At 40.1% G+C, this 25,800-nt stretch overlaps 1 protein-coding gene across 4 annotated transcripts in view; it reads right to left on the reverse strand.

The window, feature by feature from the left end:
* Positions 1 to 2,574: 2,574 nt before the first annotated feature.
* The window catches only part of sorcs1 (sortilin-related VPS10 domain containing receptor 1), a 212,376-nt gene continuing 189,150 nt past the window's right edge, over positions 2,575 to 25,800 (reverse strand). Inside the window, exons 22-28 of one of the 4 annotated variants that reach the window (XR_013655855.1) lie at positions 14,657 to 14,769; positions 11,668 to 11,802; positions 10,135 to 10,234; positions 9,855 to 9,954; positions 9,606 to 9,711; positions 7,370 to 7,523; positions 2,575 to 4,840 (exon numbers count right to left, since the gene is read on the reverse strand). Coding sequence is in view for 1 of the 4 variants with exons in the window: in XM_011488553.4 (XP_011486855.2) it covers positions 4,779 to 4,840; positions 7,370 to 7,527; positions 9,606 to 9,711; positions 10,135 to 10,234; positions 11,668 to 11,802; positions 14,657 to 14,769 (674 nt within the window). In the remaining 3 variants the exon portion in view is untranslated. Of the gene's footprint in view, positions 4,841 to 7,369; positions 7,528 to 9,605; positions 9,712 to 9,854; positions 9,955 to 10,134; positions 10,235 to 11,667; positions 11,803 to 14,656; positions 14,770 to 25,800 lie in introns of those variants that run through there. The other 3 variants (XR_002292451.3, XM_011488553.4, XR_013655856.1) reach the window with 3 other exon arrangements.

Here is a 25,800-nt window from a genome sequence, read left to right on the forward strand (position 1 = left end):
AAATTAAAAAAGGGTCCGTAATCTGTCAAATGACCAAGGTTGGTATTCCTTCTTCTACTGAATAACAGCCGTTCTTCTGGAAACAGTGTTTACAGTTCTCTTCGATGTTATGTCTGCAGACATAAGATCGTGGTCCTTCTCCTTCTTCAGCTGACATCAGCGGCGCTGAAAGTTGAGTTCAAGTTGTCTGCAGGTCAGAACTTTGCTGAAAATCAGGGTCACTTCAGACTTTTGGAGAAAGCGATGAATCCAGGCGTCATATTTCTTGAAATTATTTGGCTCTTTGATTTATTACTGCATGTTGGTTCAGATGTCCGTGATAAAACACTTCTCAAAGTCCTTCATGGTGTTCACAACCAGAACCTTGGACCGGTCCGGTGGACCGAGTGGTTTGATGTAAATCCTGCAGCCTTTAACCCAAGTGTTCTCAATCTGCTTACGCTCCCTGAGAAGCCTGGCATGTTTGGTGATTTCAGCATTCCTTCTGGTCAGATGGTCGTTCAGATCAGCAGCAGATCCCTTCAGATTCCTACTTTGATTCATCAGAGCTAGCTTGTGTTTTTGATTCACAAACCTGATGAAGATCGCTTGTTTATCCGTCTCCTTTCTCCTGGGACGCGAGTGGCAGGTCTCGATGGTTTTTACAGTATATCCAGGGAAATCCCTTTAGACGTGAGTAATGATTCCACTTGATGTTCCAGAGACTCTCCGCTGCTCTCCGTTTCTGCTAGCAATGCTAGCATTAGCTGCATTAGCAATGTTAACTCCAGCTGCATTTAGCTTTGCCCTATGTTTGACCAGTACTCCAGTGAGAATGACATTATTCATCCTTACTTGTTGTTCCACATCGTCCAGTTTATTCTCCAGAATGCAGACCCGGTTATCTTTTTGCTCATTTTTAATTTGAATTTTTTTATTTGAAATGGTTTATTACATGGTTTATCATCATCCAGTTCCTAGCTTTTATCATTAGGTATCAATAAAGCACATGTCAAAGATGAATTACTTAATTATTATGCAAAAATAACAAATAGAGATCAGATATTCAAAATATATGCAGATTATGTTACTTGTAAAAGGCATTTACATGAATTAAACATAATACTATATCGGTAAAATAGACATATCACTGTTTTAAAAATCTTCATAGCAATAAATGCTCAAGTATCAAAAGTTCAAATATGTGCAAAAATACATTAGGAAAAATCATGAATCAATTTTTCAATTTTTGGAGCAAGTGAAGTATTATCATTAGAAATCAATTAATTTAACCATTTTCAATACTTGATTAAGCATTGTTTTTATTTATTTATTTTTTATAATAAGGTAATGCTGTGAAATAAAATAAAATAAAAAAGGGTCCATATTCTGTCGAATGACCAAGGTTGGTATTCCTTCTTCTGCTGATTAACAGCCGTTCTTCTAGATTTAAACAGAGTTTATAGTTCTCTTCGCTGTTATGTCTGCAGACATTAGATTAAGGTCCATATCCTTCTTCAGCTGATATCAGCGGCGCTGAAAGTTTAGGTCAAGTTGTCTGGAGGTCAGAACTTTGCTGAAAATCAGGGTCACTTCAGACTTTTGGAGAAAGTGATGAATCCAGGCGTCATATTTCTTGAAATTAAACCTGATGAGGATTGCTGGTTTATCCGTCTCCTTTCTCCTGGGGAGCAGGTAGCAGATCTCGATGGTATTTAGATCCAGGGAAATCCCTTTAGACGTGAGAAATGATTCCACTTGGTGTTCCAAAGACACTCCATCGCTCCCAGTTTCAAAAAAAACTGCTAGCAATGCTAGCGCTATAAGCATTAGCAATGCTAACTCCAGCTCCATTTAGCTTTGCCTGAGGTTTGATCGGTACTTCAGTGAGAATGACATTATTCATTCTTGCTTTTTGTTCCACATCCTCCAGTCTTTTCTACAGAATTTCGACCCGGTTATCTCTTTGCTCATTTTGAGCCCGGAGCCTCCGGAACTCTTCCATTAGCTCCATAAGAAGAGCTATCTTAGCGGTCACTTGCTCCATGAAAGGATACAACGTACCTCGAATATCATCAAGAATCTTCTTAAGGTCTTCGTAGTCATAGTTTTTCTTAGGGGCCATGGTCAGCTATCTTATTTTGGAGAAAATCAACTTTTAAGTCACTTGAAGATAGATAGATGTTGATAGATGAAGATAGTTGTGATCACTATTTTCTTTTTTTGACTGGTCTCCAGGCTGCTGCTCTTAAACTACACTTAAAAGTAATCCCATCCATCCATCCATGTAAAACAATTTGTTTTAGGATTTCTTCCATCTGCCACACACCTCTCTCCAAAGTGGCCTACAGATTTCTTGAAATTGGGGGCAAAGTGGGGTCAAGTATCTTTTCCAATGACTGTCTTCCTTAGGAAATATGCCCCCCCCCCATTTACCACGATTTCTTTTACTGGGAGTAGAGTATTGTACCCGAGTGTGCAAAGAACCTTAGAGAACTTAATAAGGAGAGAGAAAAATATTAATGATAATTTTTTTGTGTCATTCATGGGTGGAAGATTTCATTTTGAAATCCTTTGAAGTTACAAAAACCCAAATGCAGTAAACAGACTTCTTTCCATTTAATAAATATGATTGTAAATGCATTAAACAATTACACACAGCACAGTTGAGGTCAAACAAACCACTGTAACATCTTACCATCTGTTCTTATACAAAATCTGTACAGTATTAAAACCCTTTTTTTTATATTTTTGTTATAACATATTTCTCTACAAAAATAATTATCTTGCTAATTCTGCAGGGGGGGAAGAGATGGTGAGAAAGCTCAACTTGATCATTACCCTTTGGTGCTGTCGCATCACAGCTTATGAAACAGTTGGTCAGACTTCCTGTCTGCCGTCCGGTGAAACTTAAAATCAAGACGCACTTTCAGACCCAGTCTTTCTTTCCTGGGTGGTGGGCAGGTAGGCCCCAGACAAGCTAATAAACCAAGAGCCAGACAGAGAGAAGTTGATTATTTTTTAAATTTAGACCACAGTTCTTGTGGATCACTGTAGATCCTTCTGTGAGTTACTAGCTTTTAATGGCAAAAAAAATATTTCTAAATATCATCTATTTAATAAGGTCTCAAATATTAAAGTCAGCTCTCAAGGTCTGAAAAACGTACAATGCTTTGTTGTGTTGTTGGTTGGTGTAATCAGACATTTACTAAACCTCCACATTCATCATTCCAAAAAATAAATAGTATATATTTTTTTGCAGTTGCAACTTTTAAAGCCACTAACTTTGTTGTAAAGTTTTAAAAAAGCTGCTTCAAAATTAAGCTTTTGGGCTCCAACAAAACAAAATCCAATACTTGTTTTTGACTAGCATAAACATGGTTAGTAATACCTCCAGATAGAATTCAGACATCTATATTGACTGACTATTTTGTGGATCTTTTGGGAAGAATCTTTAATGGATTTTCTACTTGTAACTTAATACAGTGAACCTTAACAAAAAAAGGAATCTTTCTATGTTGTAATCTTTGCTGACCACGAATGTTAAAGTTGGTTAATCTTGATTATAGTGAGAGCTAATAGGATCATCATAACACAGGATTAACTGTTGCAATATTGTTTTTCCTTTTTTAATGTCTGCAAACACTCCCTTTGGATCCAATTGCCTTCCAAGAATAAAACACGGGAAAGCAAATGGAGCAACGCTGCCAATTCGATATTAAAATCTAAGAGATTTCAAGTACAAAGTGCTCAACAGGCCTCGACTAGTTAAGCAGCCATGCAGCTTTCTTGTTCCAGCAGAATGTTTTAATGAGCCAGAATGAAGACTGGGTCTACACCAGAGTGGGTCGGGACTTGAGCCCAAATGTGTCACCAACCTTAGCGAGCATTAAGCTTGGCACACCACATTAAGTATTCAAACAGTCTCCTCCATCTCCTTTAACGTCTCTCTGTCTGACTTTTTCTAGCTGCCTGCTTTTTAGAATTTTTGGAAATTAGAATCTCAGAAACATTCCAACATCCACCTGAAGTTTGACACCTTATTACAAAGTTTCAGTGCCATACATCTCTTCTTCCAATCCCAAAAGGTCCATTGGTATCTGACACTGTGGAAGGGTGTCAAGAGGCATCCTCGCAGTCCAGTTAAGCACAAAACATTTTACAAAGTGGCATAAACCGCACCAGAAGCATAAGTTTAACAGCAAATTTTAAATCAAAGTTAACCCAGCCTGACTGGTGTTAATATTAAAAAAAAAAACAATTGTACAAAATGTGTTTTGTGCCATAAATCAGCTTTCTGAGGACAGTAGACCAAAAGCTTTTGAAGTATACATATGTTATAACCGGATTGCTTTTTAGTATGACATTTGTTATTAAAATACACACATTTCTAACAGACATTCATGATTTACAAAATAAATGTGAATTTTACTTTAACAACGCACTTAAGAAAAGTATTTTCCCATGAATAAATATTACATCATTGCTGTTAGCCTTGAACAGCAAGCCGATATGAGATATGCAAGAAAATCCAAGACGCTGATGTCCTTTACACGCCTTCCTCTCCTTCTTGCTCGCTATCCTTCATCGACGACGTGTCTGACTCATGGAACTAACTGTCAGACAGGTTAAAAAAGAAAATCAAAACCTGTACACAGTTTCTTCTGGTCTGAACAGTAGTACGAGTCAGCAGGGTCCCACATGCACAGGTATAAAGCTCAAAACCATTGTGTCCCAAAAGATGAAAAAAAAAAAAGAAACATCCTTGACTTAGCTGGAGCGTTAATCCAGTGCAGAGTTCAGACAATGTATGTGGGAAGTTCTGTGGAGAATGTCACGTGAACATGAGGCTTCAAACATCCTAAGGAGAGGTGACAAAGAAATAGGTTAGGTTGCATTTCTGCATTGTGTTTGTGCAGTTGTTTCTAGTTTGCTATAAAAAGCTTCTACAGCACATATGTCAAACTCAAGGCCCGCGGGCCATTTCATGTGGCCCGTCAGAGCATAAATGTTTTTAATTTCTTAGAATAAAAAATTAAAAATTGAAGAAAAATCAATGTGTGGAACACAGATTAATGTAAAATGTGAATGGTGAAGCCTAATTTCACTTCTTTGACATCACCATTAACATTGACAAAGACACTTTATACAGAGATCAGCAGCTGTCATGGGATGTTGTTACAAAAAACCAAAATGCAGGAGACCAAATTGATACATTAGGAATACATACTGGAAAAATCAAATGTGGGTCTAAAAAAAGGGCAAGAGATCTTAAGAGAGATCAGAACCATGGGCTTAAAATGACTGAAGGGAACCAAAAAACTAAAGTGTGTTACAACAACGACTGTCATGAAAAGTTGTGCATGAGACCAAAGACTGGATGAAATAAGAATAGGTTTTTGAAAAAACGCAAACTTGCATTTAAAATACTGGCAAAAGATCTGACAGTGTAACCAAAACCATGAACTTAACATTAAACCATATATATCTGTATATAATGATTAAGATAGTGGTTAACTGACTAGACACAATTACCATTTAGATGAACACCTTACTCTTTGAAAAAACTGTTGACTGTAAAATCCAGAAAGGTTAACAGAGAGAAAATGTAGATGGATTAGGGTAGATTAATTGGCTGGTATTTGGTGATTCTGAAAACAAAACATAGACAAGATGATTGAGGACGGCTTTGTAAGGGAAGTATGCTGACTAATAGTGTGTAACCAGAACAGGAGAGTTTACTTTTTATACCCAGTTTCCCTTGAAGATGGTGGAGGTACTAGAAAGAAGTTGGAAGAGAAGATTTTGCATTGCTCTTGGAAAAGTATGAGAAAGTCCCCCTCGTTTCTTGTTTCTAAAGACATTCCAATGGTTGTAGACTTTAAACTGGAGCAAGGTTGGGAACGGAGACTGAACTGACTATGTGGGTTTGGACTGAATCGTGATTGATGGCCAAAACCTGATGGAAAATGTGTGCTCACACACAGGTTGGAATAATTAAGAAAACCTTACAAACTCATCTTAGTAGAAACACCGAAGGCAACCCATGCAAAGGGAACAGGGTGAGAAGCACGAGCTTAATTGCATCGGAGGAGGAGACAGAAAATTAGAGGAAGAAAAAGGCCAAATGAGGGCTGCATGCAGGAGACGCATGACCATGTCATTTCCTGATTTTTTTTCTGGTTTGCTTTCACACACAGCGGTGAGCAAATAACTGAAGTAAACTGAAAACAAACGCATTCCAGCTGCTAATGTCAGGGCCTAATTGGCAGAAGTGAGCCCTAACCAACAGAGGAAAAACAACATTGAGAAGTAAACCTCCACTTTCTCTCTACTCCATGTTTATCCATGACACATTACTAAACTTTGTTATCATTTACAATTTCTAAAATTTCATTGCATTTCTGCCAACTTAATTTCATTACAATTAGTCATCTCAACTGTTTGCTTCTGTAGACAGTCATTAGAGCATTACATTGATATAAACTACAGCAGAGTACTTTTGTAAGAAAAACCGAGATCCTAGTTCTCAGGTGGACCAAAGTTAACATGTTGGGCCGTACCAGAGTTACTGTTAAAAGCAGATTTTTAGAAGAGAAACGTGTCAGTGTACATGCATTCTGATATACCCTCACCCCTTGTGTATATATCAACATCAGTCAAATGCTAAAAGAAAATTGTTATAAATTAACATTTGTCTCATAATCTGGCTTTTAAAACACCATTCCTGTTAATACGTTGAGTTTAATCAATGTTTTAGGCTTTGAACTAAGTAAGAAAGGACCGGCAAATGTATAAAAACTTGAGATTCAAACAGCAAGTCCTGGGAGATGGGTACAAATTATTTTGGCACTAATGTGACTGACAATAAATTTCAAAATAAAAAATCTAAAGTAAGCTAACCCACACCGACAGCAGTTTTTCTGCTTAGAAGACTGACTGCAAGTGGCAACAGACACAACATTACAGCCAAAGTAGGAAAAACAGAGGGGTAACAAATGACAGGAAAAAAACAGCAGAAATGAAACGTGAAGTGATGAATGTGGAAATGACACCATTCACATATTTTAGTCTCCTCAAAGCCTGAGATTAGCTGAGCAGAGCCAAATGTTCTGCAGGTTTATGATGCTCCACTAAAATTGATCCTGGGCTTTTCTTCCATTCCCCAACCATCTGTTCTCTCAGTCAACAGCAGAAAAGAGAGCGATTTGTTAATCGTACCAAAAAGAAGTCACAGTATTTTGTGCCAAACTCAGTTTAGTTTAGCTCTCCCTCTGATTGGACCATTTCACTGAGAAAAACGACAGGATGAGTGACACAAACACAAACATGAGGACAATGAGGGGAAACGTGGACTGAGGATTTCAAACAAATGTAGGCGGGGATTCACCAATGGGCCGTGAGGAAAACTCTGAGTCCAGGATCTCCAAAGAATGCACCAAGTCCTGCTGTGAGCTGGGCGTGGCCTCCGATGGATTCACTGGACTCTTCATTTCTTGTTCTTTTTCGTTCTGCATCTGCGCATAGACGTTGAGGCCTGGGATCTTCCTTGAGAAAAGATTCACAGTGAGGCAAGTGGACAAAACTAGCTAGCTAACATGTGAAGGTGTGAGGCCATGTTGTTTACAAATGTGAATGTCAACTTGTTCCACATAGACCCTGTGGGACTTAACCTATTGATCTGGTCCATGTTTTTGGCACTAAATCAAGCCCAAGTAAAGGGTGTCCACATCCATTTTCTAACTATTTAACACCTATAAGCACGGCAGGGAAGTCTAAAGGGAACCATAGGACATCCACACATTCTACAGCTAATGCTATGGTCACATATCCCAAAATGCCACAGTGTGGGGACCTAAATGCAGATTTTTCAGCAAAGTTGGCAGGTGGCCGGACAGCACCATTTGCAAACTGTAGGTGGCAGCCGCATTTTTACATGCTGTGCAATGGCCGGGGAGGTTTTCGGAAAATAAAATGGCAATCGGTCAGTGACCGCTCTGACACATTTCGAGGTTGCGCAGTGGCAGTCCAGTAACAAGCAGAATAGCTTGTTTTTTTTTATATACCCCCGGGCTACCAGGCAGTTGGAGGCCAGTGGGACTTGAAATGGACAGCTGCCGTCCAGAGACATTAACACATCGTCAAATCAGAGTTGCAGCCATCCCGCAATCCAGCTGCCCCCGCCCTCTGGCCGCCCAGCTATTGCCTGATTTTGTAATGGGGTCATCCGCGCCTGACTGACTGATGCCTGATGGCCGCCTGACTGCTGCAGTCTACATTCATCACCACGCCAATGATGTTCAAAGAATAGGAGAATGGCAAGAAATGGTGGCAGTTGGATTTGTGACCAAAGCATTAATCTCCATGCTCCATGGAAAGGCTCATCTAGAAGACTTTTTGCTGATCATCAAAGTAGTTTCCTCAGTTCTGAACTGAAGAAGCTACTCATTCAAGTTGAACCTTTAAAGTCCAATTGCCTTGAACAGCAGAATTCCTGGAAAACTTAAGATTCAACTTGCCTGGAGCTGCCTACCAGGAACTAGAACTTAATTAATTAAAAATGACCTAAAAGCATCTTTGGTGTGAGCACCAAGATCAAACTTGGGAGTGGATCCAAGAACAGATGGAGAAGCTGGTTTTAAGGTGTAGTCACACCAGACCATTCCACTCACATCAAATAGATTTGACCCCAAACGTCAGTTTGGTTGACTACTGCTTTCTACTTTATGCTTTATTTTCTAATCACCCACAAGGCCTTCTTTCCATTTAATGACAGATTATGACCCCACAGAAAGAGTCCATTTTGCTGCTGTGGAGGGTAATTTTCCACAGTTGCAATGTGCTGTGACATTTTAGGAAGATAAAAACCCTGTGGGCTTGCACATGTTTGCAGTCACTGCAGCACAAGCTCACAGTGAAATGAACTGTTGCAGGGAAATGGAGTCAGTCCTGCTAAAAGGGTAAATTCGACATCAATAGGATACAGAGGTTTTCAGTTAATCAGATTCCTTGACAATATTGTATGATTGTGTGACACACATTGGGAGGAGTGAAATGAAAAGGAAAACTGAGCAGTAGTTGTTTTTTGTTTTTTTTGGAGGGACAGAATCGCTACAAATGCCACAGTAACATGTTAAAAACACCAAAACTGAGATTTTCATAGACATGGATCCTTAAAAGTGTTTCTGTTGAAAGCAGTCAAGAAAAAAATGATGGCTTTAATTTAATCTCTGGAGATTTTGATACAACTATTAAACCTTAGCACATCTGGTTTTTCCTTAGTAGTTCACAAAAAATCTAACAGAATATAAATGTACATTAAAAAATCAAAAACAAAGAAACAGAAATCAATTAGTGCAGATAACCACAAGTCTACATATTCTACATGTTCTCCAGAATTTAACTTCAACTATTCATAAAATACAATCTCTTCTTGCAGCCTCATAGTTATCATATCATTTGGAGGGATTGAAAGAAATTGCTGCAGAATCCCAACAATTCTCTTTAATCATGTTTATGTAGTGTGGAATGCATCCAAGTCTTTGGCAGGTAGATACTCATATTTGCCAGAAAATTGTAAACCCTTCCAGCTTTTCACAAAATCACAGCTGCAAAGGCGACTTTACCTCTTGAATTTGTAGATGACAAATATGGCTAACCCCAACACCACTACTGAAAGCAGCATGAGCATGGCAGAGCCGCTGTGGTTCTCGCTGGTGTCCACTAGGGGCGCTGCAGAGACAGGAAGACAAGCACCAAAGAGCATAAAAAAACACAAAAAGTTGCACAGACTGTATTTCCAACCAGCTGACTCATGCAGTGAGTGGGGTGCGGAAATGGCACCCATGTGAATCATACATATGGACTTCTCTTACTCTTTATCTTATAAGCCCCTTTAGGACAGAAGCAGCATCCCCAATAGGAAGAGGCACACATACGTGTTACGTTGCTCACTCTCTGAGTGTCTCTGAGTAGCTAAATGGTGGGAGCCAATCACACACAGGGGTGGGATTATTAGTTGAGGAGGGGGCAGAAAGATATTAAACATAAACCTGACTGTCCACTGAGCCTACATGTCATGCTTTTTGTTTATCCCACTCACTACAGAATGTCTGTGGTTGCTTGAAACAAACCAAAACAGCTGTGCTTGTTTACCTGCTGACAGGTGGGCTGCGTGCACCGTGACTTGGACACCCGGGCGCAGCATGAACTGGACAAGGTTCTGATTTAGGGCACTCAGCACAACTTCAGAGAGCTGTTGAGACACAAGTCAGGGTTGCTTTTTTTAACAGTGAAAAAAATGTATATAGTTCTTTCAGAATAAAATACACCCTGTGTCAAATAAAACCCAGACATACTGCAGCAGATTTACAGGTTCATATTTTCAGATTAAAGATTCACTTGAATTTAAAATCCAAGACAGACAAGTCAAACGTGACATTTTCTATCATCTTAACCCTTTTTCTTGTGACAAAATTGGCATAGAATCAATACTTTTAGCTATAAATGTAAACACTGTTACATACTTTAAGAAATTAATGTTTTACCCCCTATGTTCAAGATAAACTCTTAAACTCCAAGCCTTCACCTGCAGGATGGTTTAACAGCTTTAAAAAATGAGCCTCATGTTCTTGTTGTCTCTGGAACATTCTGCTTTCATGCATAATGCATACCACGCACCACACTTGTTCACCTCTCTGGAGACCGGCACATAACCTTCTGCACTGAGAACATCTCACCCCGATAACTGCTGGTCAGATTAGAGCGACCCGGAGCTTTAGACTTCTGAAACAAGCTTTCATTTTCTGTAGTTCTCTCCCAGGCTCCCACACAGTCTAAAAATGAACTGGTGCTGTTTTTTAAATGGGTTGATATTCAGCTATTTAACATTTGTGAAACTCCATAACAACCAAACTCCATCTTTAGTTTCTTCTAACTTCTCTCTGCTGCCGAGTTCATTCATCTTATCTGCCTCATTTGCTAAATTAATTGTGATCTGAGTAATTTCTGTATTCCTTCATCCCCCTTTGTGCTACTGAGCTGTTTAAATTTAGTCTATGCTTTGACTAATTACTTTTTCTCGCAGTGTACCGGGTCAGCACATCTATCACACCTGATAATAAGCAGAGTCTGCTCTACACTTTAAAATGCCAACCTTGAATAGAGATTTATGGATTTCCAGAAGATCGAGCAGGTGTGAACAGAAGGGAGACTTCCTTCTCTACATGTTAGTTTCTTCCCACAGAGGGAGGTGGGGGTGGTGACTGGGTGTATTGCGTTATTATCAGTCATTATGTGTTACGTTAGGATCATAATTTAGATCGTGTAGATATGCCTGTGATTTAGATGCTCTCCGCCCAGCAGCATGTGGCTGAAGGCGCTTTCAAGTCTCTCCGTCTGATAACTTGTTAATACTTGTCTGGCTTATTGATGAGTCTGTTGCAGAGGCTCCTCAGGCGTTTTGCAGAATTATTTTCACTGGGGAGAACCAGCATCTCTGCAGTGGATCAACACTGACATCTGCTGGAGGGAACAGGAACTCGATGTTGGGATTTTACCAGAGCAATTACAGGGTGAGTCATAGATCCGACAAAAGAGGGGAATGATGTAGTGAAGCCGGTGTGAGGATTACAAGGTACCATTTATCTAACTGCAGAAAAACTGGTGATGCTTCAGCTGTTTCCTCACCTGGTCCAGATGAGCAGAGCTCTTCTCTGGTTTCCCCTCCGTTAATTGTTTGTCTGGCAAGAGGAAAAACTCTGCTGTTGTGGGCAAACCTGGCAGTACTGTGACCAGCAGCTGATCTTCTCTCATGCCCGTCGCCTGGAGGAGAGCAGGAGGAAGATGAGGGTCAGAACATTACTGCACTGGCCTGAGATTCGGGTCAGAACTAATGCATCAGACTGAGTACGAATTTTCTGGAAAAATGACATTTTTGAGAACAAACACTTAAAGACCCACTCCAAACAAAATCATGTTTTTGGATTGTTTTTTTTAGCATTTTTCTCATAAGCTCTCTGCTCCGCTCAATTCTGATGCATCCACTTACAGACCAATAGATCCATGTATGTCTTTGTTTTCCTCGTCCGAGTAAAACTGCTCACCATTTTTTGTTGCACCGGTAATGTTAAGTTGGGGAAGTGAGGGGGGAGAGTTGAAACAGGAGAGAGTCTAAACAAAAGGGTTAATGGGAAAAGAGCACAGGCTTACTCCCAGCCAACAGTATCCCCCACAACTCAGAGGCAGATTTCTGATAAACGACATCCCAGAAAACAACACAAGTATTTTATTTTTTGACTAATCAATGCTCAATAATCTTGATTAAAAGACCATTGGGAACTCTTTTCTCCGTTTGACTTGTTGAACTGCTCAAAAAAAGTGCGACTAACAATTATTTCAAGATATGAAATTATATTCACTACTAAAGATTAAATCTAGGTCCCCCAAAATCCCACGATGCATGCCACATCCTGTATTTGACCAAGTCCCAAAATGTATGCGTTAAGTTTAAGAGTCTAATTATTGTTTATGATTGAGCAGAAATTAGTTTTAAGTTAAGTTCTGACAAAAGAATCGTAGTTCTTTAAAGGTAAAAAACTGAAAAAGATCCCTGTCGGGTTCAATTCTCATCCAACCATTGTGCGATTTATTATTTTTACTGATGATTGATGGAAAACAAATTTATTCAAAACTCTAACACAAAATATAATTTAGATGCCAAACATGTCCAGATGCAAGTTTCTGTCCCATCAGAGGATCGGAAGAGAATGCCGACATATTTATCTGTGATGTTATGGGAATGGAGGCAAAAATCACATTTTCAAAATCATTTCTTACAGAACAAAATGCAAAATCAAGCCAAATTTTAGGTCAATACCAGTGCAGAATCATTCGAGAAGAAAGCCTGCCAACATTTTAAAAGCTATCACTTATGTATTTTGAAGGTTTCAAAACAAAAGCACCCCGAAAGCTCTAAAGGGCCAAAGTTGATCATAGCCAGTCGCCAATCACAGGTATTAAACTTTACATAAAGGAAGTTTCGGATATAAATGTTTTTTTTTTGTTTGTTTTGTTTTTTTTACTTTAGTGTCCATTACTAAAATCAATAAAAACAAGGACCCGGATGACAGATCAGCTCATTGCAAATCGATTACACGGCATCCACATGGCTTTGTTAACAGAGCTAAAAGTTTGTTGCCTCAGTTTTTTTTGGGTCTTTTTTTTTTTACAAAATTGAATAGAAGGGTCCAGCATTAAGCAGCATAATCCGAATTCTTCAAGCTTCTCCCTTTTTTGAAGTAGTCTGCATGAATGAAAAACTTTACTGCCTTTTCTTGTTACTTGAAGTATTAATTCTGCAGAATTATTATCCTAATCACAAGTTGACTGAATATTCATTGAATTATTCATCTTCCCATCCGTTTGTTCCCTTTTGGTTTCACATGGCTGCGGGCGGAGGCAGGGGACAACCTGGACAGGTCGCCAGGGCCACAATCACACACCCATGAGCACTCGCATTCACATCCATGGACAATTTAGAGTAACCAATTAACCTATGAAGCATGTTTTTGGATGGTGGGAGGAAGCCGGAATCCCCAGAGAAAACCCACACATGCATGGGGAGAACATGCAAACTCCACACAGAAAAGGTCCCCCATTGAAGTTCTGTTTCAGGTCCCCCCAGCTGGGACTTGAACAAGGGGCAAGAGACCTAACCCCTGCCCCACCGTGCAGCCCTGACTGAATATTAATCAATTGAAAAATTATTCATTAATCATTAAAAGTAATTCAAAAACGGCATGCTTTCTGTCAAAAAACTTTGTAGAACAATTTGCTTCTTTTAACTTACATTTACTGTCACTACAGTAAATGTGTTACTGTTACGAACACTTTGAAAGTAGATCATCAGTTATCAGTTCACATTTTAGAAAATTGTGTGGAGCTTTTTAAATCTCATAAGAAATATCTGAGTTTCGCTCAGTTCTAAAGCATTTATAGGCAGTAACAAGTTTTATGAATATCAAAAGTATGAAAATGTACTGCTGTGAAAAAGGTGGACTTCATCCACTGATTCCAGATAACTTGCTGCAGTAAATATTTAGAACAATAAAGCTATTGTGTCAAGTCCACATTTTTTCCCACATATTCTGCCTACTAAGCCTTAAGGCATGAAAAGAAAAAGATTTCATGTCAGGGAAAAAAAGCAGAAAAACTGGGCATTGACTGCTGACATGAATATATTTTTGGCATATATTTTGGATCAAAAAGCATGAAAAAATCTGATGCAAGGAGCGGGAAGGCCACCTTCCTGGGATGATAATTATATTGACATTCTGAGGACATTTTAAGAAACTACAAGTTAATGGGTCCAACTCTGGAGCTGACGTGTTCTGTGAGAATTTTAAGTCATTTTTCACACTTAACAGCTCACGGAGCGCTCGTCTGCCCTGAGGTCAGTGCAGAGCATGCACTGTGACATTCATCCCCCAGTACGTTTCAGTATCCCATGCTCCTGTGTGACCTAGAACTGCAAGCTGCTCTCTTCTGCCTCTCTGCTTAGTATTTTACATCGTAAAGACTTGGATCAGATCTCAGCTCTGGGGAAATCGTGTTGTTTGGTGGAACTTTTGCAAGAGTAAAGCTCTGGCTTCTATGAAAGCAGCTGAGAGCGCTTCACCTGGATCAGAGAGTTCCTGATGACCCGGCTCACATCCAGCCTCCATTCTGCAACGTCCGGGTTGTGCTCGTCTAGGTTTGATGAAAAGGCGAGCAGATGAGAGCGGAAAAACTCTGCAGGGAGAAAAGATAAGTGTGTGAGATGCTTTTTTTCCCCCCTTTCATCTTTTCTTTATGTGGAGCTCAGCCTTCAGATTTAACTCATAGACTTTATAATTTCTCATGAGAAAAACACAACACATCATGAATTTAATCAGGTTATAAATCCCTTTCTTGAATTGTTTTCATAAAAACTCATCGAGTTAATCTTCTCACATTCTTCTTCATTTAGTATTTTGCGTTGTACCACATACTTTTCCTTATTGAGCTAATCTACCATTTTGCATTAAATGTAAACATTTTGAAGAATGCGTATCTTTATTAAATCCTAAATATGCTTCTTTTTTCGTCAGCTAAATTAGCAGTAACTGTACAAATAAGGAATTTTTATAAAAAAAAATGCATTTTCAGTGTAGTCTGGCTTGACTGAACGTTTTTGTGTTTAGAATCCTTTTTAATCTTCCTTTTAGTTGTCTTACACATTTCTAGCAAATTAAGAACAACTACTAAAAAAAAAATTTGATGGTATTTGTATCAAATTTCAATGTTTGTATTTTAAATTACAGTAATTTTTCAATGCATTTTTTAAGGTTAAAGTTACTGTTTTGCTATTTATTTAACTTAAAATGTTTTAGCATGAAGATTTAGGGTTGAGCTTTTTGTGGCTATTTTTAGCTAATTGAGCATCGTAATGTTGCATGTTTTTTAGAATTATTTATCATGTTCTATATAGGTGCTTCTTGGTCAGCCTTCCAGACTACTTTTTCCCCTTTAACTTCTTTTGTTTTTGTTTTTGTTTAGATGGAATCACAGATCGCTGAGATCACTGCTTTCAGACTCTGTCTCACTCAGCCTCATTAGGGCCCGAGCACGGAGTGCAAGGACCCTATTGTAATTCGAATGTTTATTAGGGCCCGAGCACGGAGTGCAAGGACCCTATTGTATCTGTTAGGTTTATTATTAGGGCCCGAGCACGGAGTGCAAGGACCCTATTGTATCTGTTAGAGTTATTATTATTAGGGCCCGAGCACGGAGTGCAAGGACCCTATTGTATCTGTTAGGTTTATTAGGGCCCGAGCACGGAGTGCAAGGACCCTATTGTAATTCGAATGTTTATTATTATTATTATTATTATTATTATTATTCTACCGGAAGAGTCGCCTTTTTGAGGCCTTTAACATACCCCAAAACTCACCAAATTTGGCACACACATCAGGAGTCGCGAAAAATTTCGTATTTTATAGGAGATTGGCATGGGCGCAGAAAAACGGCTCGATAGCGCCACCTACAGTGACTTTTGTCCCGACGCCCCGCATACGCTTTAACGTACAAGCTTGATTTTTACAGGGCATGTTCTTCAGATGGAGACCTACAAAAAAGTCTGAAAGGACCCACCTGTCACTCGCACAGGAAGTCTGATATATTGAGGTCAATATGTCATTTTTGCTCCATTTTGGACATTTGCAGGCCTCGCTCTAGAACGAACTCCTCCTAGAGATTTGTGAATAATGACTCCAAACTTTGGTTTTGTAAACTAAACACATGTCCGATGTTAAATTGCGAAGCTTTTAAGTTTTTACGGATGTTTGTGACCGTGGCGGCGCGTCGAAAATGGAGGTCATTTTGAAAACACGCCATGAAAAGAAAAATGGCCATTACTCAGCCATGCAAAATCCAATCTGATCCAAAATTGATATGCATGATTGTAGTCTGACTCTGAACACATCAGAAGTGGAAAAATCCAGAACAGGTGTAGCGCCACCTGCTGGTAAAAGGAAATGACATGTTTTACTTGGAGCATCACTGCTCCAAGTAGGATGAGCCGACACACCTCAAAATGATGTCCACCTGTTGAAAAGCCATTGATGTTTACTCTGATAAAAAGCCATAACTTTCAATGCGGGGGTGTGGTCGTGACAGAGCGGCGAAGTTGGGCGTCTCGCCATGCACACAAAAGTTGCTCTCACGTGCACATTCCTTGTCCAATCTCACTGAAATTCAATAGAGGTGATGAGGCTTCCATTCTGAACCAATGGATATGACAATCTTGGACGAGCTCCATAGCGCCACCTAGATATTGACAAATACATTTTATGTCACATTCTGACCTATCTTTTCTCTGTGCTTTGTCCGACATTCATAAAATTACAACAGGAGATACTCATAAGGGTCTTCTCTCATCGTCTAAAGTTTCATGGGTGTACACCTGACGGTGCCTGCGCAAGCCACCACCAAACAGGAAGTGGTTGATTGCGTTGCAGTCAGATAATTAAAAATTCATAAAAAATCAGCCGTTTGTATCACGAGGCTGAGATTTCAGAATGAGAGGCCTCTTACATATCTCCAACTTAGATACACAGCACTTGCATGGGTGAACAAAAAACGGCTCAATAGCGCCACCTACCATGTTTGTTTTTGAGAGCCCCGCCATGTTCTTTAACATACAAGCTTGATTTTTACAGGACATGTTCATCAGATAGAAACCTACAAAAAAGTCTCTTGGGACCAAGCTGTCAGTCGCACAGGAAGTCTGCTATATTGGTGTCAATATGTCATTTTTGCTGTATTTTGGTCATTTGCAGGCCTCGTTCTAGAACGAACTCCTCCTAGAGATTTTTGAACAATGACTCCAAACTTTGGTTTTGTAAACTAAACACATGTCCGATCTTAAATTGCGAAGCTTTTAAGTTTTTACGGTTGTTTGTGACCGTGGCGGCGCGTCAAAATTTGAGGTCGTTTCGAAATCACGCCATGAAAAGAAAAATGGCCATTACTCAGCCATAAATAATCTAATCTGATCCAAATTTGTTGTGCATGATTGTAGTCTGACTTTGAACACATCTGCAGTGGAAAAATCCGAAACAGGTGTAGCGCCACCTGTTGGCAACAGGAAATGACATGTTTTACTTGGAGCATCACTGCTCCAAGTAGGATGAGCAAACACACCTCAAAATGACGTCCACCTGTTGAAAAACCATTGAAGTTTACTCTGATGAAAAACAAATCTTTCAACGCGGGGGTGTGGTCGTGACAGAGCGGCGAAGTTGGGTATCTCGCCATGCACAAATGTTGCTCTCACGTTCACATTCTTTGTCTGATCTCACTGAAATTAAATAGATTTGATGAAACTTCCATTCTGAACCCATGGATATGACAATTTTGGACGAGCTATATATGTTCATAAATGATCATGAAGCATGATCATATAATCAAGCTTCATAGGAAATCAGCCGTTTGTCTCAGGAAGCTGAGATTTCAGAATTAGATGCGTCCTACAAAGCTCCACGTTTGAAAAGCAGCACTATACGTACGAGAAACATTTAACCACCTTAATCACCCTATTGTGCTGAAAGCAAATTTTTGGACATTTTGACTCAAGCAAATATTTTTATCATAACATCTGTTTAGTTTATCAGCACCAAAATAAAAAATATTTACATTTATAAAATGAACTGGTCAACTCTAGGATTTTATTTATTCAATCTTACATCCTCAAGCTTTTCATCAATCTCCCCTGCTGCAGGAGTGGAGTTAGCCCCCCCCCCAACCCCCGGCTGTGTGCTCACATGTAAATTAGCCAGGAGTGGCAGACAGAAAGTAGAACAGTTAGAAAGCCTAGTTCAACACTAAAATACAGCAATTTCCTTTGTTTTGTTTGTCTTTTATACATCCTTAGCACTAATCATTGCTTTTTTATTCATCCAAAATACAATTAACTTTATATTTTATCTTTTTTTTTTTACAAACAAAATATATGAATGTGCTCCAAAACAAAACCCAGCCTCAGTACACTCCTACAGATGTAACATCAGACAGTAAATGTCTCTTTTATGCTTTTTTAATCAATGCTGCAACTTCTTTTCATTTCCTTTCAATACATCCAAAGAAATTAAACTACAACGACAACAAACACAACACATAGCAAATGTCTCTAAGAAGATTATGTATATACAATATGTACCACCTTTAAACACCAAATAAATAACAAATCTTTCTAATACAATCACAAAAAATGGAACACAAAATGTAAAACCCAAATTAGAAATTGCAATTTTAAAAAGATACATTTTTCAGCAGCTTTTCAAAATCAATCACATATTTTACTCTTCTGTGGATGAAACAAAGAAGTCCAGAGCAATGTAGCCACTTCTCCAAAGTCTCTGTCACCTTCAGTTTTACACAAAGTCTGTGAAAATCCACCATACATTGGTCACATGTATTCAGAGACCTGCTAAAAGTCCACAATTGTAAAAGCTCTTATATAGACAACTGTTTGTTTGCTTGGAGCTCTAAATATAAAAAAATGCTTTTCTATCACCTAGACACAGGTGGAGAACCACATCAACTGGATTAGTAACAGGGAAACATGTTTAGGTTTAAACTTACATCAATAGACAACATGAAGCTGTTCATCACATTTTTGACCTAAACATGTAAACACATCCTTGGCTCTGCGGTTAGGAAATGGTACTTGGGAATCTCTTTATACCAGGAGCCAGCCTGGCCATTGGAACATCGCCACAGTGCCCATCCAGACTGGGACAGCAACGGGGTCCACTTCACAGCTGTGAGGCTGCTGTGTTTAACTCCAGCTGTCCCAGCAAGGGAGACAACTGCAGCAACATCCACTGACCAAGCTGGAAAGCCCTGGCAGAAAAGATCCCCACAAGAAAAACACTGGCTCAGGCAGGCTGGTCAAAAAAAAATAGTTTTGCCATTGTCTTGAGGCTCGCAGATCAAGTGGTTTAGTTTTCCAGTAATGTCAGTCAAGAATACAAGTTCAGATTCACCATATTCATATTCACCATATTCAGCAGACATCTCCACCAATAGCACCTTAAAAATCCTGTGCTGTTTTGCTTTGCAGCTGAGGTTTTTTATGATTTTCACAATAGGAGTCATTATATGTCCAGAGCCAATCACTTCTGCACATAAGGCCTACTGGTGAAAGAAGCAGCAGTAATGCAGACATTTTGGAAAGTCTTGGTCAGCTTTACAGTGAGTGATGAAACCTGTTTGTCGGTCAATCATAGCAGGAGTCCCGTCTGCAGGTATGGCTACCAGCTTTTCTAATGGTACCTTTTTCTGCACAAAAACTCCTTCACCGTGTTATACATTTCAACTCCTCTTGTAGTTGTCTGTTAGGGCAGATGTGTCAGGAATTCTTCTCTTGTGGAAACCAAAAGCTATGCTGTACTGTTGCCGTCCACAGACTCATCACACTGGACGTTAAACCACCTGCACGTTGTAAGATCCCGGTCCAGCTAATTGGCCAAGTTATCAGACATAGCTGACACTCATCTAGACATTGTAGTGGAAATTGAATGAGTTCTATTGTTCTCATCCTTAGGGACAGTGATAGCAATTATCATCATTGCTTGTTTCTTAATCTGATAAAAACCTTCTTCTACTTGATGAGAAAATGAGCAGGTCTAAACGAGGCTTAGATTTAAGAATTTTTTTCATGCTATATGCAAAAGTCTTTGTCCTTTAAGGCAACAGATTATAGTCCCCCCCCCCCCCCCCCCCCCCCCCACAGGCTGCTGTCATATTAACATTAGCTTGGAGCTCCAGAATGGACAAGAAAAAACGACGAGAATGGCTCGAGCAGGGCGTTGCTCACGGGGCGGTCGCTCGTGCCAGGCGGTGGCACGTGCTCGGGCCCGCTAAATGCTACTTGTAGCTTTAATTATTATTATTATTCTTCCGACTTTTCCGTCGCCTTTTTGAGGCCTTTAACATACCCCAAAACTCACCAAATTTTGTATACACATCAGGAGTCGCGAAAAATTTCATATTTTATAGGAGAACGGCATAGGTAAACAAAAATGGCTCGATAGCGCCACCTGCAAAATTTGTTTTCGCGAGCACCTCCATATGCTTTATAGTACAAACCTGATTTTAACAGGGCATGTTCATCGGATAGAAACCTACAAAAAAGTCTCTTGGGACCAAGCTGTCAGTCGCACAGGAAGTCTGATATTTTGATGACAATATGTCATTTTTGCTGTATTTTGGTCATTCGCAGGCCTCGCTCTAGAACGAACTCCTCCTAGAGATTTGAGAGTAATGACTCCAAACTTTGGTTTTGTAAACTATACACATGTCCGATGTTAAATTGCAAAGCTTTTAAGTTTTTATGGATGTTTGTGACCATGGCGGCGCGTCAAAATTGGAGGTCGTTTCGAAAACACGCCATGAAAAGAAAAATGGCCATTACTCAGCCATGCATAATCCAATCTGATCCAAAATTGATGTGCATGATTGTAGTCTGACTCTGAACACATCTGCAGTGAAAAAACCTGGAAAAAGTGTAGCGCCACCTGCTGGCAAGAGGAAATGACATGTTTTACTTGGAGCATCACTACTCCGAGTAGGATGAGCCGACACACCTGAAAATGACGTCCACCTGTTGAAAAGCCATTGAAGTTTACTCTGACAAAAAACCATAACTTTCAATGCGGGGGTGTGGTCGTGACAGAGCGGCAAAGTTGGGCATCTCGCTATGCACACAAAAGTTGCTCTCACGTGCACATTCCTTGTCCAATCTCACTGAAATTCAATGGATATGATGAAGCTTCTATTCTGAACCCATGGATATGACAATCTTGGACGAGCTCTATAGCGCCACCTAGTTATTGCATTGGGCACATTCTGCCCTGTATTTTCTCTTTGCTTTGTCCGATGTGCATGAAATTAAAACTGGAGATACTCAGAAGGGTCCTCTCTCATCATGTAAAGTTTCATGGGTGTACACCTGACGGTGCCTGCGTAACAGGAAGTGGTCGATTATGTGCACCCAAATAATAGAAATTTATTATAAATCAGCCGTTTGTCTCAGGAAGCTGAGATTTCAGAATTAGATGCCTTTAATAACCTCCAGCTTTGATATGTAACACTATAGGGTCTACGAGAAACTTCATCACTTGATTTTTTTAATGAAATTTTGGACTGAACAAAGATTTTTAGCATAAATTCTGTTTAGGTTATCAGCACCAAGAATTCAACTTTCATAGGCATTTATGTGCTACTGCTTCCTAAAAAAATTCAGAATGATTGAAGTTACAGGTGAACTTTTAGAGAACATTTCATCCAAAAAGGTCCGAAAACGTCTTTTTAGGCAAAACTACAAACACCTATTTTTTTTCATAACTTAATCATCATATATCAACACCATTTATTTTTTTAAATGTAGGGATCTGTGTTTGCTGCCTTCCATATTTTTTTCAGAAGTCCAGGTGAAACAGATGATTTTAAAAAAATCCTGATTCATCCCAAAACCTGTGCTTTTTCCGTCTGGACTCCAAACAAGTGTGTTTTAAAATTACTTATGCTTCAAATATCCACACCAAGTTTAACACGCATATAGTTGAACATGTCTAAATGCTTCTTGAATATTCTTTACAGATATAAAATGAACTGGTCAACTGTAGGATGTCATTTCCTCTTACATGGTTCAGTCTTTTTCTCATGCTGCAGCCTGCTCCTCAATCTTTCCTGTTGCTGGAGTCAAATTTCACCCCCCCCCCCCCCCCCACACACACACACACCAGCTGCCTGTTTATATGCTAACTAACCCAGAAGTGAGGTGACAATAGTTTAGACACAAGAGGGAGGGCAGACTGCTTTTTCATTTGTTTTGTATGTCTTTCATAGATTTTTATGAATAATCATTGCTTTTCTAGTCATGTAAAATGCAATTAACTTTATCTTTTTTTTTTTACAAACAAAACATATGAATGTGCTCCAAAACAAAACCCAACTCTCAGTACAGTTCTACAGATGTAACATAAGACTTAGACAGTAAATGTCTCTTTTATCCTTTTTTAATCAATGCTGCAACTTCTTTTCCTTAATATAAATCCAATGAAATTAAACTACAAAACCAAAAAACACAACGTATAGCAAATTTCTCTAAATAAATTATGTGTATATACAATATGTAGCACTTTTAAACAAAATAATAACAAATCCTTCCAATACAAGCACAGAAAAATGGAACACAAAATTTAAAACCCAAATTTGAAATGGCAATTTTAAAAAGATAATTTTTTCAGCCTGCTAAAAGTGCACAATTGTAAAAGCTCTTTTATATAGACAACTGTTTGGTTGCTTAGAGCTCTAAATATAAAAACAATGCCTTTATGGACGTGGCACGGATGGCACGGATGTTCAGCAGGGTAAACCCCAGGAAAGCGGCGGGACCTGATGGAGTTCCCGGAAAGGTTCTGCGGGCCTGCGCCGATCAACTCTCCCAGGTCTTCACAAAAATCTTCAACCTGTCGCTAGCTCAGGCTTTCATCCCTGCTTGCCTGAAGTCATCCACTATCATCCCGATACCCAAAAAGTCCTCATCCACAGCCTTCCTCACGGACTTCCGCCCAGTTGCACTTACTGCTGTAATCACAAAGTGTCTGGAGCGGCTGCTCCTGGGACACATCAAAGACTCCCTCCCTCCAATCTTCGTCCCCCACCAGTTTGCAGAACAGAACAGATCCACCCCCACTCTACATCGATGGAAACTGTGTGGAGAGGGTCCACAGCTTCACCCTCCTGGGCACCACCATCTCTGCTGACCTCACATGGTCTAACAACACCATGACTGTCATCAGGAAGGCCCAGCAACGCCTGCACTTCCTGAGAAAACTTAGGAGGAACGACGTCAGCCAGGAGCTGCTGGTAACGTTCTACCGCTCAACCATTGAGAGCATTCTGTCCTATGGCATCACAGTGTGGTTTTCCCACTGCACTGAAGCAGAACGGCAGAGTCTCCAGAGAGTGGTAAAGACAGCGCAGAGGATCATCGGCTGCCCCCTCCCCTCACTGAAGGACATTTACCAGTCTCGCTGCATCAGCAGAGTGACTAGCATCACCACTAACTCCACCCATTCTGCTTTCCCTCTGTTTGAACTGCTGCCCTCTGGAAGGAGGTACAGGTCCATCAGAACCAGGACAAACAGACTAAGAAACAGCTTTTTTCCATAGGCAATTATCATACGGAATGCACATACGTCCACCAACCACACCTCACTCTAATTTTACTACAATGCGTGCAATATCCTGACTGTCTAACCGGGTCACTGTGCAATAACTTGATATTTATTAAGCTGTGCTCACAGCAACTCATGTAATTCCTTTCTATTTTATTCACAAATATTTAATATTTAACAGTTTCTGTCCATATTGTTCATTTTTTGTTAAGAGTTGTAAATACAGTATTTCTTTTTCTATTCTATTTTTATTTTTATTTTATGTAACTCCTTCACTCCAAGGCTGCTGCAATTTCATTGTATCCCCATGTACAATGACAATAAACGATTCTGATTCTGATTATATCACTTAGACACAGATGGAGAACCATATCAACTGGATTGGTAACAGCAACAACCACCGACCAAGCCGGCAAGCCCTGGCAGAAAAGATCCCCACAAGAAACACTGCAGGCTGTTCCATAAAAAATATAGTTTTACCATTGCCTTGCAGATCACAGTTGAAGTGGTTTAGTTTTCCTAAAAAAATTCAGAATGATTGAAGTTACAGGTGAACTTTTAGACAACATTTGATCCAAAAAGGTCCGAAAACGTCTTTTTAGGCAAAACTGCAAACACCTATTTTTTTGCATAACTTATCTTTCAAATATCAGCACAAAAAAATTAAAAACGGTAGAGATCTGTGTTTGCTGCCTTCCATATTTTTTTCAGACTTAAAAGTGTAACAGATGATTTATAAAAAATCCTTTTTCATCCAAAAACCTGTGTTAAATCTGTCTAGACTCCAAACAAACATTTTTTTATGGTAACTTATGTTTCAACAATCGACACCAATTTTCACACACCTATAGCTGAACATGTCCCATAGCTCCCTGAATATTTTCATAGATATACAATGAACTGGTCATTCTAACATCTAGCATTCTAACATCTAACATCTTACATGTCAAAGCCTCTCTCAGCCTGGCTCTGCTGAAGGAGTCGTGTTACAACCCCGCCCCCTCCTGCTGGGACCCCTGCTATGTAAATTAGCAAGCAGTGAACAGAGAGATGAGGAGTAAGAATGGCCATTACTCAGGCATGCATAATCCAAAGACAGCCAGTTAAACACTGAAAGACATATTTTTCGGTATGTCTTTCATACATCTTTAGTATTAAAAACTCTCCAAGATGAATGTGCCTGACTCCACCTGCAGGTGGATCACAGACTTCCTGACGGACAGACAGCAGTATGTGAGGCTGGGGAAGCTCGTCTCAGATACTCGGACCACAAGCACCGGATCCCCCCAGGGCTGTGTCCTTTCACCCCTGTTACTCTCCCTGTACACAAACAGCTGCACAGCTGGTCACCTGTCTGTCAAACTCCTGAAGTTTGCTGACGACACCACACTCATCGGCCTCATCTCTGACGGAGATGAGTCGGCCTACAGGAGTGAAATAGCCAGGCTGGTGTCATAGTGCAGCGCTAACAACCTGGAGCTTAATGCTCTGAAGACAGTGGAGATGACAGTGGACTTCAGGAAGGCCCCAGCCCCCCTCCCCCCTGTCATCCTCTGTGACTCCCCGGTGACCTCTGTGGAGTCCTTCTGCTTCCTGGGAACCATCATCAGCCAGGACCTCAAGTGGGAGCAGAACATCAGCTCCATCACTAAGAAGGTCCAGCAGAGGATGTACTTCCTGAGGCAGCTGAAGAAGTTTCACCTCCCTGAAAAGATGCTGGTAGACTTCTACGATGCCATCATCGAATCCACCCTCACGTCCTCCATCACAGTCTGGTTCGCTGCGGCCACGGCCAGAGACAAGGCCAAGCTGCAACGCGTCATCCACTCAGCAGAGAAGGTGATCGGCTGCCACCTCCCGTCTCTCCAGGAGCTGCACATCTCCAGGACCTGGAGGCGGGCAGCCAGGATTGTAGCCAACCCCTCTCATCCAGGACATAATCTCTTTCGGCCCCTCCCTTCTGGCAAGAGGCTCCGGTCCATCAGGACCAGGACCTCGCGCCACAAGAACAGCTTCTTCCCCACTGCAGTCAGCCTGCTGAACAGTACCCCAACTC

The sequence above is a fragment of the Oryzias latipes genome, chromosome 1, assembly GCF_053564925.1.
Source record: "Oryzias latipes strain Hd-rR chromosome 1, Olatipes_Hd-rR_3.1".
NCBI classification, from domain to species: domain Eukaryota; kingdom Metazoa; phylum Chordata; class Actinopteri; order Beloniformes; family Adrianichthyidae; genus Oryzias; species Oryzias latipes.